The sequence below is a fragment of the Rhinolophus sinicus genome, chromosome 4 (genome assembly GCF_057876585.1).
Source record: "Rhinolophus sinicus isolate RSI-liver-muscle chromosome 4, RSI-T2T, whole genome shotgun sequence".
In the NCBI taxonomy this organism is placed as follows: Eukaryota; Metazoa; Chordata; class Mammalia; order Chiroptera; family Rhinolophidae; genus Rhinolophus; species Rhinolophus sinicus.
The window spans coordinates 14,138,316-14,153,223 of NC_142504.1; the positions used below are offsets into that span (position 1 = coordinate 14,138,316).

At 37.6% G+C, this 14,908-nt stretch overlaps 1 protein-coding gene across 2 annotated transcripts in view; it reads left to right on the forward strand.

The window, feature by feature from the left end:
• Positions 1-8,273: 8,273 nt before the first annotated feature.
• HIBADH (3-hydroxyisobutyrate dehydrogenase) overlaps positions 8,274-14,908 on the forward strand; it is a 116,863-nt gene continuing 110,228 nt past the window's right edge. The window contains exons 1-2 of one of the 2 annotated variants that reach the window (XM_074340919.2): positions 8,274-8,399; positions 8,490-8,610. In XM_074340919.2, coding sequence (XP_074197020.2) covers positions 8,316-8,399; positions 8,490-8,610 — 205 coding nt within the window. In that variant the 5' untranslated portion in view covers positions 8,274-8,315. The remainder of the gene's footprint in view (positions 8,400-8,489; positions 8,611-14,908) is intronic. The other variant, XM_074340920.2, reaches the window with a different exon arrangement.

Consider the following 14,908-nt stretch of genomic DNA (forward strand, 5'->3'; position numbering starts at 1 on the left):
AGGAAAATAGGTGCTTGTGTTTTGCACCTTAAATTCTGTAGAAAGCCTTCAGATACGCGCCCTCAGAACTTGCTTAAAAACAAAGCTAGATTTGCTACTCCAACTATCACCCCTATCTATCACCAGAAGCTTCTATACGAAAAATAAACATTCTAAAAGAAATATCAGGACTCTGAGTTCTCTTGCTCCTCCAGGCTTTTTTCCCTGCTCTTCCTATCCCATCCCCCAGCCAGGCCAAGTGAGGAGGACACTGAGAGAACCACAGTAGATTCATGCATTTGGGGAGTGCCTGCAAGAAGAGAGCCTTTTGCCAGCTGCAGTTAGGATTACACCTTGGAATTGTTCATCTACTCTCTGTGCCTATTTCAGCAGAAGAAATTGGGAAGTGATGAGAAGGAGGAGAGAGGGGAGAGTTGAGGAATAGCCTGCGCCTTTGCTAAAGTAGAACAGTGGGTGTCTTCAGAAATGCTACTGTTTCAGGCTTAGCTGGTAAAACACGAATGGGTCAATTACAGCACTGTTGTTTTTTTCAATCAGTAAGATTTCCAACAGGCACGGCAAGAATGTGGGAGTTTCTCTGGCCAAGTGTACAGTGAAAAGGATTGTACAAGCAAGCTGGAGCTATCTTGAGGGTACCTCACTCAAGAGGGCTGCCCGTCGGGCAAGAGGACCCCAACATCATGGGGAAGTAGGATTATATGGGAGAGAGAAGGAGATGATTGACTTTAAAAAACATCAGGCTAGTTTATCCCAAATCAGAGAAACAAACAGTGGGGAGGTCTCTTATAGAGACCCCAAAAAAACCCTTATGTACGCTCCACTGGGTGCCTGTTTCACAGAGAGCACCTACAGTCAACAGAGGACAATAGCACAAGTAAAAAGGCGTTTGTCCCCTTTCACTGCCCTCACCCTTGCCACAACACATAGAGGAGAAAAGGACCCAGGAGTACGCGCGCATATGGTCTCTCTTTTAGGCCTCTCTCACTTTGATAGCCACTGTTACCCCCACCCGACCCCCGCCCATGCCACCCTCCATCCCATCCCATCCTTCCCTCCACCCCGACAGAGAGAGCGTTGTCCTCACTCTGTGGCAGCATGAACAAAAAAACATTGTTTCTCTCAGTACAACAAAGCAGGCTGGAATTTTCCAAAGAAACTTGACTGAAGACAAAGGGACATAAACAAGGAAAACACAGGGTTCATAAATATAGCCAAGCTAACAAAGTACAGGTTTCCAACCCTAAATAACTAAACAGTGCCAGGCTCTCAACTGCTGTGTCCACACCCTCTCAGAGAGACCTGTTCAGAGAAAACTCTGTTTCAGATCATCCACAAGCCTTCTCTCCACACCTTGCTTTGCCCCCCGCCCCCGCCATGTCTTCTTAGAGGACGATTTGAAAGACATCCTGACTGAACAATGGGTGATACATACACGGATAAAGAAACACTATACTTTCTTAACTTTTGAGTCAGACAGACTTGAGTGACTTTACAAGTTCTTTTACTTCCGTGAGCCTTATGTTCTCTCATCTACTCTCATCTATATAGCACCATTTGGTAGAGTTGCGAAGTGCTCACATACGCTTGCCTATGGTAAGTGCTCAAAAGATGTCTGCTATTACTATCATTATTCAGTGTAGGAAGACAATGCCAGATCCTTTAGAAACCACCCGACATCGTCTTCCTTCTTCTTCCTATATTTAAGTCTCCATTTCCCCATTCTTTCTCACATTCCTCCTATCCTCACGGGTAGGTAAAGCTTATTTCCTCATATCTGTATGTATCTAACAGGTTTCCCTATTAATTTCAAAAAATTGAATCATAGGTTTATTGGAATAAACCACATCAAACTCATCAATCCACTCATAGGTGAAGCTTGGCTTCTTTACTTAAAGTTCTAGCCTGGCATCTGGACCATGGGACCTTAGTCCCATGACACATTATCACATCCCAGGACTAGCTGCACATTTCTGTCTGTTTCATCTCTGAAGGGCATCTTCATTTCTAAAACCCAGATAATGGACCTGGTCAAGGTCAGCCAGTCATCACACTTTCTCCAATTCATCCGGCTCCTGTTGGAGTCATACCCTTCTCATCCCAGGCGTCAGACAGACCCAGGCTCAAATCCTGGCTCAGTGCTAAATTACTAACAGTTAAGTGCTTAATCTTTCTAAGCTTTGGTTCACTGTGGAATGGTGACTAGGATATCTCCCCGCCGGGCTTTGAAGATTAAATGAGAAAATAAAAGTCAAGCACTTAAGGCAGAGACTCGTCCACATTACCGCAGGCACAATAAATGGTGGCTGATATCATCACTCCGTGTTTATAATATCACAATTAAGTGGACAATTTGTTATCAAAAGATAAAAAAAAAGAACTTTCTTTGACATAGTCTCTCACCCACATAGAACCTAATTAGTGAAACAGTGGTTTTCAACCTTGAGGTTCATAAGAGTCACCAGTTTACCTTTGAACCCTGATAAATGTTCTGCTCACCTTAGATAGAAGTAAAAATAGCATATCCATGGACCTGGGTACTACTGGTTTCCTAATTATTGTCCATCTTTATTGCCAACTCCAATCACATGATTAAATAGTTTCCCTGCATTTATTGTTCTTGGAAACCTGTCAGTTAAAGTATTTGACTGACGGTTAATGTGTTTAACATTTCGCACTCACATTTACTAGCTGGAGCCCCGAGCCCCAGTCGGCCTTTCATTTCTATTCAAAATCCCTCCTGCAAAATACAGCCATTTCTGCTCCATAGTAGAAGCTAAAATGTTTGTTAAATAAATGAACCCACAGGCAGAGGATGACTAAACATCCCTCGGGTTACCATCTTGTCTGAGCAATGAGTGGTTCATGAACAGCAGACATGGCATACTTTCTTTGAAATATACTAGTGGGAGGTGGTACATTGAGCTTCTGAGTCAGACACACCTGGATTGGAGGGTTGGTTCTGTGTGACACTGGAAAGGTTAATTAATTTCTCAGGGCCTCTATAACAATGGAGATAATGATAGACCCTACCTCCTTGATTATTGGGAGGATTAAATAAGTTAATCAATGAGAAGTGCAGAGCTTTTAAGAGTCTCCTGGATGTTGTCCTCACATTGTCCTTGGGGCTGCCCAGTCATTCCTTTCTTATGTTTGTTCACTATTTCGTTTCTGACCAGAGGATCTGTCCTGGCTAAGTCACTTCTGGAGAATTATGTTTATTTCTGGGCATTTAAAGAGGACTTTGATCAGGATTATAAAGGTCAGAAACCTGGAACATGAAACATGGGCTTTTTGACATTAGGTAAAAACTAAGGAAATAAGAGTAAAATGTGGACTTTAGTTAATGATTCTGGTTTATTAGCTCTGACAAATGTACCATAATGATGTTAACAATAGGAGAAACAAGGTGCAGGGTAAATGGGAACTCTAATTTTATTGCAACTTTCCTAGCAATCAAATACTATTCTAAAATGTAAAAAAGGTTATTAACTGTTAAAAATATCCATTTCAAAATGATAAAAAGTCAAAAATTGTATGTTTATAATTTATTCCTGTATGCACATAAGAAAATATCAGAATAAAACTGGAAAGAAATTTTTTAAATGGACTTTCAGCCTGGAATAAGGAACACTTTGGTGAGGTGATGAAATTAATCACTTTCTTCAAAAATTTGCAGGTCTCTTTGATGTGGAAGGTAAGATATACAAGCTATATAGTGCCCAAGAAGGAAATAACGAGCAGAAATTGCAGATGATCCAGTTTCATTTTAGGTGATGATTAAAACTGACCACACACACACAGAGAAATGGAAACTGTCTGAAGTAGTATATGACCTTTATCAAAGTTGCTCATGGAGAGGACAGATGACCACCCATCAGGCGGATGTTGCAATGAGTAGGTAGGAAGTTGCACTTGATAAAATTGTATATATTTAACGACTGCCTCCCTAGCCTATGTCATCTGTTCTACTTATCCTTTTCTATCCTTTGGGCACATTAAATTTCAGATTTGGAAAGGACTTCAGAGACCATTTAGTTCTTATTTGGTGCATGGATTTTCGACAATCTTCTTGGCCTCTGGTATTACATGCAAACACATCACTAGAAATCCCACTTGTTGGGTTTAAAACTTACTCTTTGTTCTTTCTGACACTGGTTCAAGATCCTCATCTCAGGCTTTCCATTTTGACAACCTGCTTGGACACATTTCTCTAGCTCTGACATTAGAACACACACGGATTTGTTCTTGCCCTCCTGCCAGTCAAGTCCCAGACCTGCTAGCCAACGAGGAACAGAAACACATCTATCAGTGCCTGGCCTTGGGGCTGACATCCAATCTCAGTAATTATATTCATGCAACATTTATAATCAGGCGATGACCTTTCATGCCCTTGTACATTTGTGCAAATGGATCGTAAGAAATGAAACAGGAAGGCATCTTGAAAACTGCATCGTGACTCACAAAAGAGATCCACTGCACTGAACTGTACACACACTATTTAAGGTCAAACTGATTGAACCCTAGCTCCTTCTGATTCACATCTTCCAAGTAAAACTGCAGACTAACAACTTTGCAGACTCATGAGCATGTGTTCTACAGCTAGGACAACTGGCTCTTCCAATAGCTCACCTTGTTTACAAATGCAGACCAACTTCTGCCCAGACCACACTTACCTAACTGCCACCTAAGACCATCTGATGATAAACTGTGGCCTTCCTAATTCTAAGCGGCCTTACCTAATTCCTCCCTTTTGAGACATCATAATGGCTGTGCTCTGCCATGCTCAATACATATACACCCAGCATTGGGTGATCAGTAGTTCCCCTAATGATCTTTGATTAGGGAGTTTACAATTCTTTTGCCTGGCTATGTCTGTTTTCTTCTTGTTTGTCTAGTATACACCTACTCATGCTTCAAGAGTACATTTAAATGTCACTATGAGTGTTCCCTGTTTCCTTCTTCGTCCTCAGCACCATCTGTTACCCCATCTTTTGTGTTCCCCAGGGACGTGGCTCAGACTTCCGTTAGCTTTTCTCTCACTATATTTTCATTCTTTGTCTACCCACTTTGTCCACCTTACCTTAGGGCAATGCACTTTTTTGCATCTTTGCATGTCCAGTGTCTGCCCTGGTCCTGGGCACAGAATAGGCATTGAATAAACGTTACTTAAACCCAGATTATTATTCATAATAATAATAATTGCATCAAAACTGCACACAGAGCCTTAACAGATACGTGGATTAATTATTCTTTCTTGGCCATTATCTATACATGACAAAGCCTCATGTAGAACAAATCTCTATGAAGCCTATTTCTTTGTGGTGAGAAGAGTCTATATAACTGTTACTGGGTGGCCAGTAGTGGTACAAGATTACAGGGACCCAGGTGATGGGTGTGGCTAATATTTTGCAAAGAGGAAAATCAACCACGTTAAATATTTTCATTGTTTTTCTTTTAATTATTAAAATAATAAATGATATATACCAGGGGTGCCAAAAAATGTATACACATAACTTGCATTCGTCTTTTGCTATCAGTATATATTATTACAATTTTAATACAACTTTTTCCTTTCTTAAAATATACACTTTTTGGGACCGTGTGTATGTATATACTATAGATAAAGCTAAAGTCCTCTTAGAACACTACTTCCATCGGGATCCCAGCCCTACTTCCCCAGAAGTATTCGTAGTTATCAATTAAACATGCATTCTTCCATATTATTTCTAGGCATTTACTTACACTGGGAAAATATAATACTGTTCTTGTGTATGTATGTAATATAAATTTAATCATCGGTAAATGTCTGGAGACCTTTATAAACATGAAGTTTTGCATATAAAATACCAATGGTAAAAAATATATAAAAGATGTTCATTTAATTGGCTCTGTTACTTAATCTATGTCTAAGTAGAAACATTAAGAATTAAGCATACGCAGAGTGTGTGTGTATTTTACATATCATATATAAATACTTATATTAATAAATATAAACATGTATTACATTAACCTTATGTCCCCCGAAGATTATGACTAATTCCCAGTAAAACTAAAGAGAGTGTTATGAAGATTACTGAGATAAGTCATAAAACTATTTCAGCTGTTTAAAATGCAAAAGCTAAAAATAAAGCAATAAGCTTCAAGTGATCAAAAACACCTAAATGTGCAAACGCCATGTATTGTCTTTAGCAGAAAATTAATTATTACTTTATACATAAAAGGCTTGCTGTTGATCACAAAGTACTTATTCAACACTAGAGAAATAATAAATGGAGATATCACTTCTTTCTCAGTTACTTACATAAAACTCTAGTTTGCCTGTATAAATTGGTAATCGTTACATGTAGAATTTTATTTTATAGTAGGAAAATCACATTTGTGCTCAACAATTTTATTTTAGCACCAACTTGAAGTTTTTCCAACCAAACACTGAGAATATACTTCTGAAATGTGTGATGAAAAAATATCAAGAAATGATGAATTGATGTATTCACAGTTGGAAAGTGTTTGTGGTTGTGTGCTGTATTTGCTAATAAATTGTGTTTTAAATTCTGCAAAAAGCTTTTAGAAATTCAATTAATTTGCACATTAATATGCATTCCAGGAAATCACCAACTCAATATTGAAAAGTAATATGAATAAAACATATAGTCAATAACACTTTGCTAATACAGCCCCTACCTTATGTGTGACACGGTTGTGTGTCCTAAACATGGCTGGAATAGGCAAGGTACCTTCATGTCCAGCTAAGAGGTCATTTTCTTTCCCACTTAGCCATCCTAAGAGAGGCTCAATGTAACCAATATTCTTGGTATTGGGTCATTATCTTGTGATATCAAATACAGTGATATTTTAATGACATGTCTTAAGAGGGGTGATTTTTACCAAGGGAGAAACTAGGCTGGAGGGAGCTGTTAATCCCTGGGTTCTGTCAGAGACTCTATTACTCAGGCTTCTCTAGAAAAATAGAACCAATAGTGTGTATGTATATGTATATATATATAGATATACATAACCCCCGTATAACACAACACGTCTATAACATGGTTTCACTGTAACAGGGTTTGAGAATTAGAGAAATCCCTGAACAACACGAAGCATAATAAGAGCTTTTAAGAGTAAAAGATACCTCATTTGAAAATTTTCATTTGAGCGTGGATGTCATATCAGATTTGACTACAGAATTTTAAAATTTATTAGAATTTTAAATCCATTTTGTTCGTGGAGTATTAAGTTCAGAGGATGAAGACATCTTGTCAAAAAGAAAACACCCTCAGTTAATGGTGCTTAGTAGTGATGCTGAAGAAAACATTATTTAATATATATTAATATGTTATACTTTTGGTGAAAATTGCTTTAATAAAGATATTTCTCTTAATTATAAAAATATAATAGTATGCTTTTTTAATTTTTGGAACCTAACCCCGTTTTTGTACTAGTTCTTTGTTTCGTGTAACACAGATTCCCATTAACATGGCATTCTTAGGAAACTAACAACCGTGCTTTAGATAGATAGATAGATAGATAGATAGATAGATAGATAGATAGATAGATAGAGAGAGAGAGAGAGAGAGAGAGAGAAACAAGGGAGAGATTTATTTTAAGGAATTGGCTCAAGCAATTTTCGAGGCAGTTGAAGTCCCAAGTTCATCAGGCTGACTGCCCATGAAAAAGCCAATATTGCAGTTCAAGTCCAAAGGCCTTCAGCTGCCAGAATTCCCTCTTGCTTAGGAGAGGTCAGTTTTTTGTTCTATTCAGGCTTTCAACTGATTAGATGAGGCCCACTGATATTATGGAGGGCAATCGATTTACTGATTTAAATTTAATCTCGTCCAAAAACACCCTCACAGAAACATCCAGGATAATATTTGACCACCTCTCTGAGCATCACGGCCCAGCCAAGTTGACAGAGAAAATTAATCATCACAAGAGAACTTAACCACTATGGCAGAAAGGGGTCTGGGACTTCCCAAAAGGAAAGCCGTCCAGGGGACATCATTCTCAGATCTGTGAGAATCAATCAACTTTTGCTTTCACCATGAAGTCTGCTAGTCCTGAGAAGCAATTCTAAGTAGAGCCCCCACCCTGGATCTCCTCCTTTAAAAATCACTGTTCAGCAGATAAATGACTTAAACAAACAAACAAAGCCCTCCCATTTACTATCTCATTTAATCTATACGGTAACCTTGCCAAGCACATTTTCTCCTCCTCATTTATTCCAGAGAAAATTAAGGTTCAGAGAGCAGCATGCCTGAGGCCATGCAGCTTTTAAACAGCAGAGGTAGTACTGCATCCAGGTTTTAAATAAACCACAAATGTCTTTCATGCTCCTGCTCCCTAGAGGAACAACTGTCCTTACTTCAACACCATGTTCGTTGCCATGGGAAGTTTTGTTGGAGGTCTGTGGCCAATTGCTAATTGCCTACCTAATACCTATTCTTATTTTCTTCATTAGTAACACAATTATCTTTTTTTTTTTTCTTTTCCAGGCAGCAGTGTGCCCAGTTAAAAGCGTACAATTTTCTAGCCATGTGTACAAGTTCTGGTCCAACCACCCCCTTCCTGCTTCCTGTCTGGAATGTCCACCTGATGGTTCCAACATAAACAACAGTAAGTAGTCTGATCTTTGACTGCGGTCACTAGCACATGGAACAGGCTAGAAGAATACGGGGCATAACCCTAGTAAATGTTTTTAATACTTTTTTAATTTTGAAGTAATGTTAGCTTAACAGTGAAGGGGAACAGAGTTGCCACCCCAAGATATGCCGCTTCGGGATACTGATTATTTTAAGCTGGTTAATTTTAACAAACAGCAGACACGGGAAAAGCTCTGAAAACCAAAGAGAAGTTCATTTTTGCAAAGGATATTTACATTTCTAAGGGAAATCTCCATCGTACCCTTTCCCTCTGGTACCAGGCCTGACTTCACTATCACTGGAGAAGACAGGATTTAAACCTGCATAACAATCTTACCCTTGTTTGCTGTGCTTTTCCTGGTAACTTATAAATGTCCACTCCCAACAACTTCTTTTGTCTTTAGCTGAGGTGGTACTTAAGGTGATAGCTTCTGCCATTTGGGCAAGTTACTCTGTGTTCTTGGGTCTCCCATGTATGCAGAAAATTTACATGTTATTAAACTTCAAAATGTTTTTCTCCTGCTAATCTGTCTTGTGTTAATTGGATTTTAAGTCCAGTCAGAAGAACTTGAAGGGTAGAGGATAATTTTTCCTCCCCGACAGAAGGGAGAAACTACCACACTAGGTAATTTAGTCAAGATTTGATATTGACCTTCAACTTCATTTAGTGATGGCTTCAGGATAGATAAATCTGACCCTGAAGCCCATTCCCCAATTCACTGAATGTCCTTTCCATATGTTGTTCTTCTCCCTAAACAAATAACTGTGATGCTTATAAGAGACAATAGGTTTTTGCAACTTTTCTAGCTGAGAATAGATGCCAAAGATTCCTTTTGCTAATGTTCCTGAGATGAACTCAAAACCTCGGGTTTAAATACTTCTATTTTTTATTGTAGTTTGTGATTACAGGAGAATGAGTTTCATGAACAAAAAGTGGAAGACAATTTTTTTCTTTTTGATTTCCTATCACTACTTTCGCTCTTAATAGCAATGGGTCTTTTCAGATATTCCATTCCACAAACAATTTTACCCACACTGATTAAATAAATAAATAAATAAATAAATAAATAAATAAAATAAAAGTTAAAAAAAAACTATCTTTTCTAAGAAACACATTTCTAGGTCTACAGGCATTCTGCCTTATGTTCACGGAAGTATCAAGAACAAAAATTGCATTAGTGTTGGAGTGGGTGAATTTCGGCACAAAGAATATGTAATACTTTCACAGACCATTGTTCTACATACATTTTACTTAAATCTCAACAAATGGCATGTACACCTACGGTTTAGGACTGCTTTCCCATAGTATCAAAGTAAGTGGATTGAGAAATAACCAAATATAGACCCTGAACTGTGTGAAAGGCAACTTGAATCATCAGTCAGTATGTTCGTGTCGGGATATTTTGGCAAACGATAATAACTTTAAGAGTATTAGTTAAGACACTTTGGGGTGTAAGTAAACATATAAATTTAAAATGGTTTTAAAAATAATGTACTTTATCACACAACAAAAGTCCAGAAAGCTCTAAGCTGGAGTTAGGGAGGAAAAATTAACCTCTACCCTTCAAGTTCTTCTGACTGGACTTAGAATCCAATTAACACGAGACAGATTAGCAGGAGAAAAAACATTTTGAAGTTTAATAATATGTATACTTCCTGTATACATGGGAGAGACCCAGGAACACTGAGTAACTCACCCAAATGGCAGAAGCCATCACCTTAAATACCACCTTTAGCTAAAGACAAAAGAAGTTGTTGGGAATATACAGTTATAGGTTACCAGGAAAAGCACAGCAAACAAGGGTAAGATTGTTATGCAGATTTAAATCCTGTCTTCTCCAACTATAGTGAAGGCAGATCTGGTAGAGTGAGGGAAAACTGTACAATGCAGATTTCCCTTACAAATGTAAATATCCTTGTACTTGGTTTTCAGAGCTTTTCCCATGTCTGCTGTTTGTTAAAATTAACCAGCCTAAAATAATCAGTATTCCAAAGAGGCTTACCTTGGGGAGGCAAACTCTGTTCTCCTTCACTGCCTTTTTTGCAGTTTCTTGATCTTTACCCTCATTGTCACAATATGGCCTCCTGAGCACCGAACATCACATCTTCACACCATCCTATTAAAAACAGAAAGGCTGGGAGTGGGGGATGAGGAGAAACTTTTCTTTCTTTTCTTCTTTCCCAGAAATTCCCAGCAGACTTCCCCTTACATCACAGGCCAGAACTGGGGCCCCACGGGAGGCTGAGAATGCAAGTACTTAGCATCTTTTTGCCTCTACTGTGAGAGACAGCCCTGCCAGCAAGTAAAACGAGAGAGTTGGTATGACCTTGGGAAGACAGCCAACAGTGTCTGCCACCTCATAGCTATGGTCACTGCATGTGCCTTGCCGATTTCTTACAGCCATTGAGCTAAACTGTGGAGTGTGCAATGTTACATGAAGCAGGAGAAAGATGAGAGAGTGGAAAATACGTGGCGGGCATAGAAAGGCAGTTTGATGAATGGGTAACCTTCAAGAATCAGAAAAGTTGTAAACTATCCCTAGTCCACAAAACTATTCAAATCAGCAGGACAAAACTGCCTGGTTAATAACCTGAGTACTGAATACTAAATACTGAGAGTCCCCTCAGAAATCCTCACTATATCTTTTTCCCCTTCTCTGAAGCCTCGCACATATTGAAAGGGATCTTTCCGTTGGGGTTGCCCCGTTTAAAGGTTTGACTGGAAGTTGACTCATATTTATTTGTTCATATTGTTATTCATGTGTTCTCTTGTATTGCCCTAGGATGAGGGTCAGTAGGTAGTTACGAATTCACAGTTAGAAAGCTAGACGCCAATGGAGAGAGCATTGTTTACTCTACTTATTAAAGATACTATGATGCCTCATTTGCATTTATTAATGAGGACACCCACCTTATAGAACCCAAAGAATAATGCCATTCCAGATTTTCATTTCATTCAGTAGAATTCCATCTTCCCAGCAGCCTATTATAAAACTATTCTCATTCTTTCCATTAGAACAAAAGAGTTAATGCAAAGCAAAGCAGGGAGGGGGGCTGACTGGTCATTGTCTATTGTAAAATGTAGACAAACAACTTTTGTTGTCGTTTTTTTAATAAAAGCATGATAATAAACATCCTAACCAAATGTAAAAGGCGGGCATTTGAATATTTTTAATTAGAAGGACTAGTGCATAGTGCCACATTTAGTCAGATCTAGAGTTCCAATTTCAGGCTTAAATCATAAATGTGGGCATTATTGCCTTTTACAATACACCATTGATAGAACACCAACTTTAAAGCCAATTAAAGGTTGGCAATCTTCCTACTATTGGCAAAGTAACACTTGTTAACAGTTCCCCTTGTGACACGTTTCAGCATAATCACTGATTTCTGGAAACCTTATTTAGCACTTACGGATATTTTGAAATCTCTAATGAATTTCTTTTTATAGACATTTTTACGTTTTACTCTAATTTTTTAAAGGTGTTCAGGTAGTTTAATTTTATACACTCAGATGGTGTGTGTACCCAGATATTTATATGTGAAGGACAAAATGTTAGAGTATGTAGAACTATATAAATAAAAGTTTGCTCATAATACTCAGATGTTAACGGTTCCATTTCTGAAATCTAATTGTACCCAAATTCATTCAGGAAAAACTTCACATTAGAATCTGAATATGCAGAGAACCGTTCTTCCTGTTTGATAAATTACAAGTTCTTGTCATTTGGTTAAAAAACAGTTAGAATAAGTAAATTCTTTCATGGTTATTTACTTCAAATAAAAGTGTTTTGGAGGCTAGTAAAATCTTTTTTATATTTCATATGGAAATAATTTGACAAGCTTGGCAAAGATGTGACAAACAAATGAGCTAAGAACATTCAAGTTATTTTAGTCTTGAGTTACTACTGAACAGAGAACTTGTTTTCACCAGCTAAAGAACAGCTTGATTATATGCTATGCAAATGATAATGCAAAAATAAGCAATAGCTAGTTTTCACTTTGGCTTTGTGTCCTACCATTCTTCAAATAGATAATACTAATTCAAGATGACATGCTGCATCTCTGGATACTCAATATTAGAAATTAGATAACATTAAAATAAGATTAGAGAAGGCATCGCGATAGTCAATATTAGCAATAGATAATATTAACACAAGCTGATAAAATACATTCCAATAGTGACAATAGATTGATTCAGGTACATAATTTAAAATGTGTTTATATTTAGCCATTTATTCCTTGACCCACATAGTGTTTATGTCAGGACTAACTATCCATGTAAACATTTGTCTCCTTTTTTGCTTTTGTAAAAAAAAAACAAACCAACAAACAAAACTCTATGGTTGTTATCATTGCAACTTTAGTTAAGTACATATTGTTTAATTTGATTTAATAAGTGGAAAATTTTTTCCGAAGAAATGGCTAATTGTTTAGGAATAAGTTTTTAAACACTGAGAGTAAGATATAACTTCAAAGTTTATAAATACTGACGGTGCCAAAAAAATGTATATACATTTTAAGAAAGAAAAAAAACTATTAAAATTGTAATACTCAATATATACTGATAACAAAAGATGAATACGAGTTATGTGTATACATTTTTTTTGGCACCCCCTGGTGTATTGATAATGGTTAAAAAAAAAAAAAAAAGATCAGAAACAACCCACTTATATAAAAACTAAGGTTTTGTTAAATAAATTATATCTTTAGGTTGGTGTAGCAGAGACATGTCTATCCATATCAATTAACCTTCATTTCTTAGTAACTGCCTGATTTCATTCAGGGTGGCATGAGAGTTTATTTTAACCAAACTGAGGACACGCTGGGAAGCAAGATCTCAACTGCTCTGGTGAATAACAGTTTTACAGTTCCTTTTATACATTTGGAAATAAGGAGGGACCATAAGGAAGATTTATATGAAGGTGGAAGAAAGCATGGTGGGGGAATCTCTATAATTGGATCATGTGATAGTTAACAAGATTATGTGCTCCCTTGAGGGTGGTTATGCCTCTGAGGGGTCTGAAAAAGAGGATTTCTCTGGCATTTCAGAGGTATGTTAACCTAGATGCACAAGAACAATGGACAGGGCTTGCTTAAGGCAAAGATTAAGCCTTTTACGAAAGAAGTTATAGGCCCGGATGTGACTACCCATCATGACCTGCTCAAATAGAAATGTATGATCAGATCACCCTGTGAGGTTACTTTCGGTCACTGAGCTTGTCAGATTGATTAGAGAACCCGTTTTTCATTCACAGGCATGCAAGCTGCACAGTTGCACAAGGACCCCAGCTCAGAAGGGCCCTATGCTTAGCAAATTCCCTATTTTTGCTATTTTGAAATGCTTAATTTTGTCTTTGATATTGTGTTTTGTAAGTGAGGTCTGATAGAACATGTGTGTGAGAAGAGGGGGATAGGCAACATGCTTGTTTACAGTTTCTTATTGCTCCATTTGCATATAGCCCCATGAGCTCAGAATTCCTGTGGTCCCACAAAGAGCCAGAGTTCAGCAAGTCTCAAAGCTAGGACTAGGAAAGTGTGTTACATCTAAAAGTGATTAAGCTGGGTCCCTGGCACCCCTGGGAGGCCACATTTCCCATATGATCTAGAACCAGAACCAGAAAGAAGGCAATAGCATTCCTAGAAATCTGAAAATCAAGGAACCCTGTTGTATTATTTCTTATTCACAGTACTTCCCTGTAGTAGTCAACAACTTATCCTGAAAATGATGACATTGAAAGAAAAGGAAAGATAGATAACCCATAATTCCTTTTCCTTTCAGTCCTTCTTACTCATCAGTAAGCTGATGGTGGAGAGTGTTGGTAGAATGTATGTGTATCAAGAAGTGAACTGAAAACAATCGATTCCATTCTGTGCAATGTTGTTACTGTTTGGGTAAGAACAAAATACAGATGTACGTGCATGCTATGAAACATAAATTATGCGATTTCAGAGATTCTGTATACAAGTTAAATCTTCTTATATTCGCATGTAAAACTGCCAATAGTATAAAGAAGAAGGGTAAAATTCTTGCAATTTATTAAAATGTTTATCCTTTTGTTACTTAGAATGACATTACATAGAAAATAAAAAACACCATGACAAGAGAGAGACCTCAAAAGAAAAGAAGAATCTTGATATTTAGTACTTTTAATGGACCGTTCCCGTAACTAATAAAGGCTGGTTGCAACCACTGAAGCAATACAAAGTTATATAAAGAGAAAACCAATTTCTGTATAAGGTAAACATGTTAAAAGATTGACATGTATTTT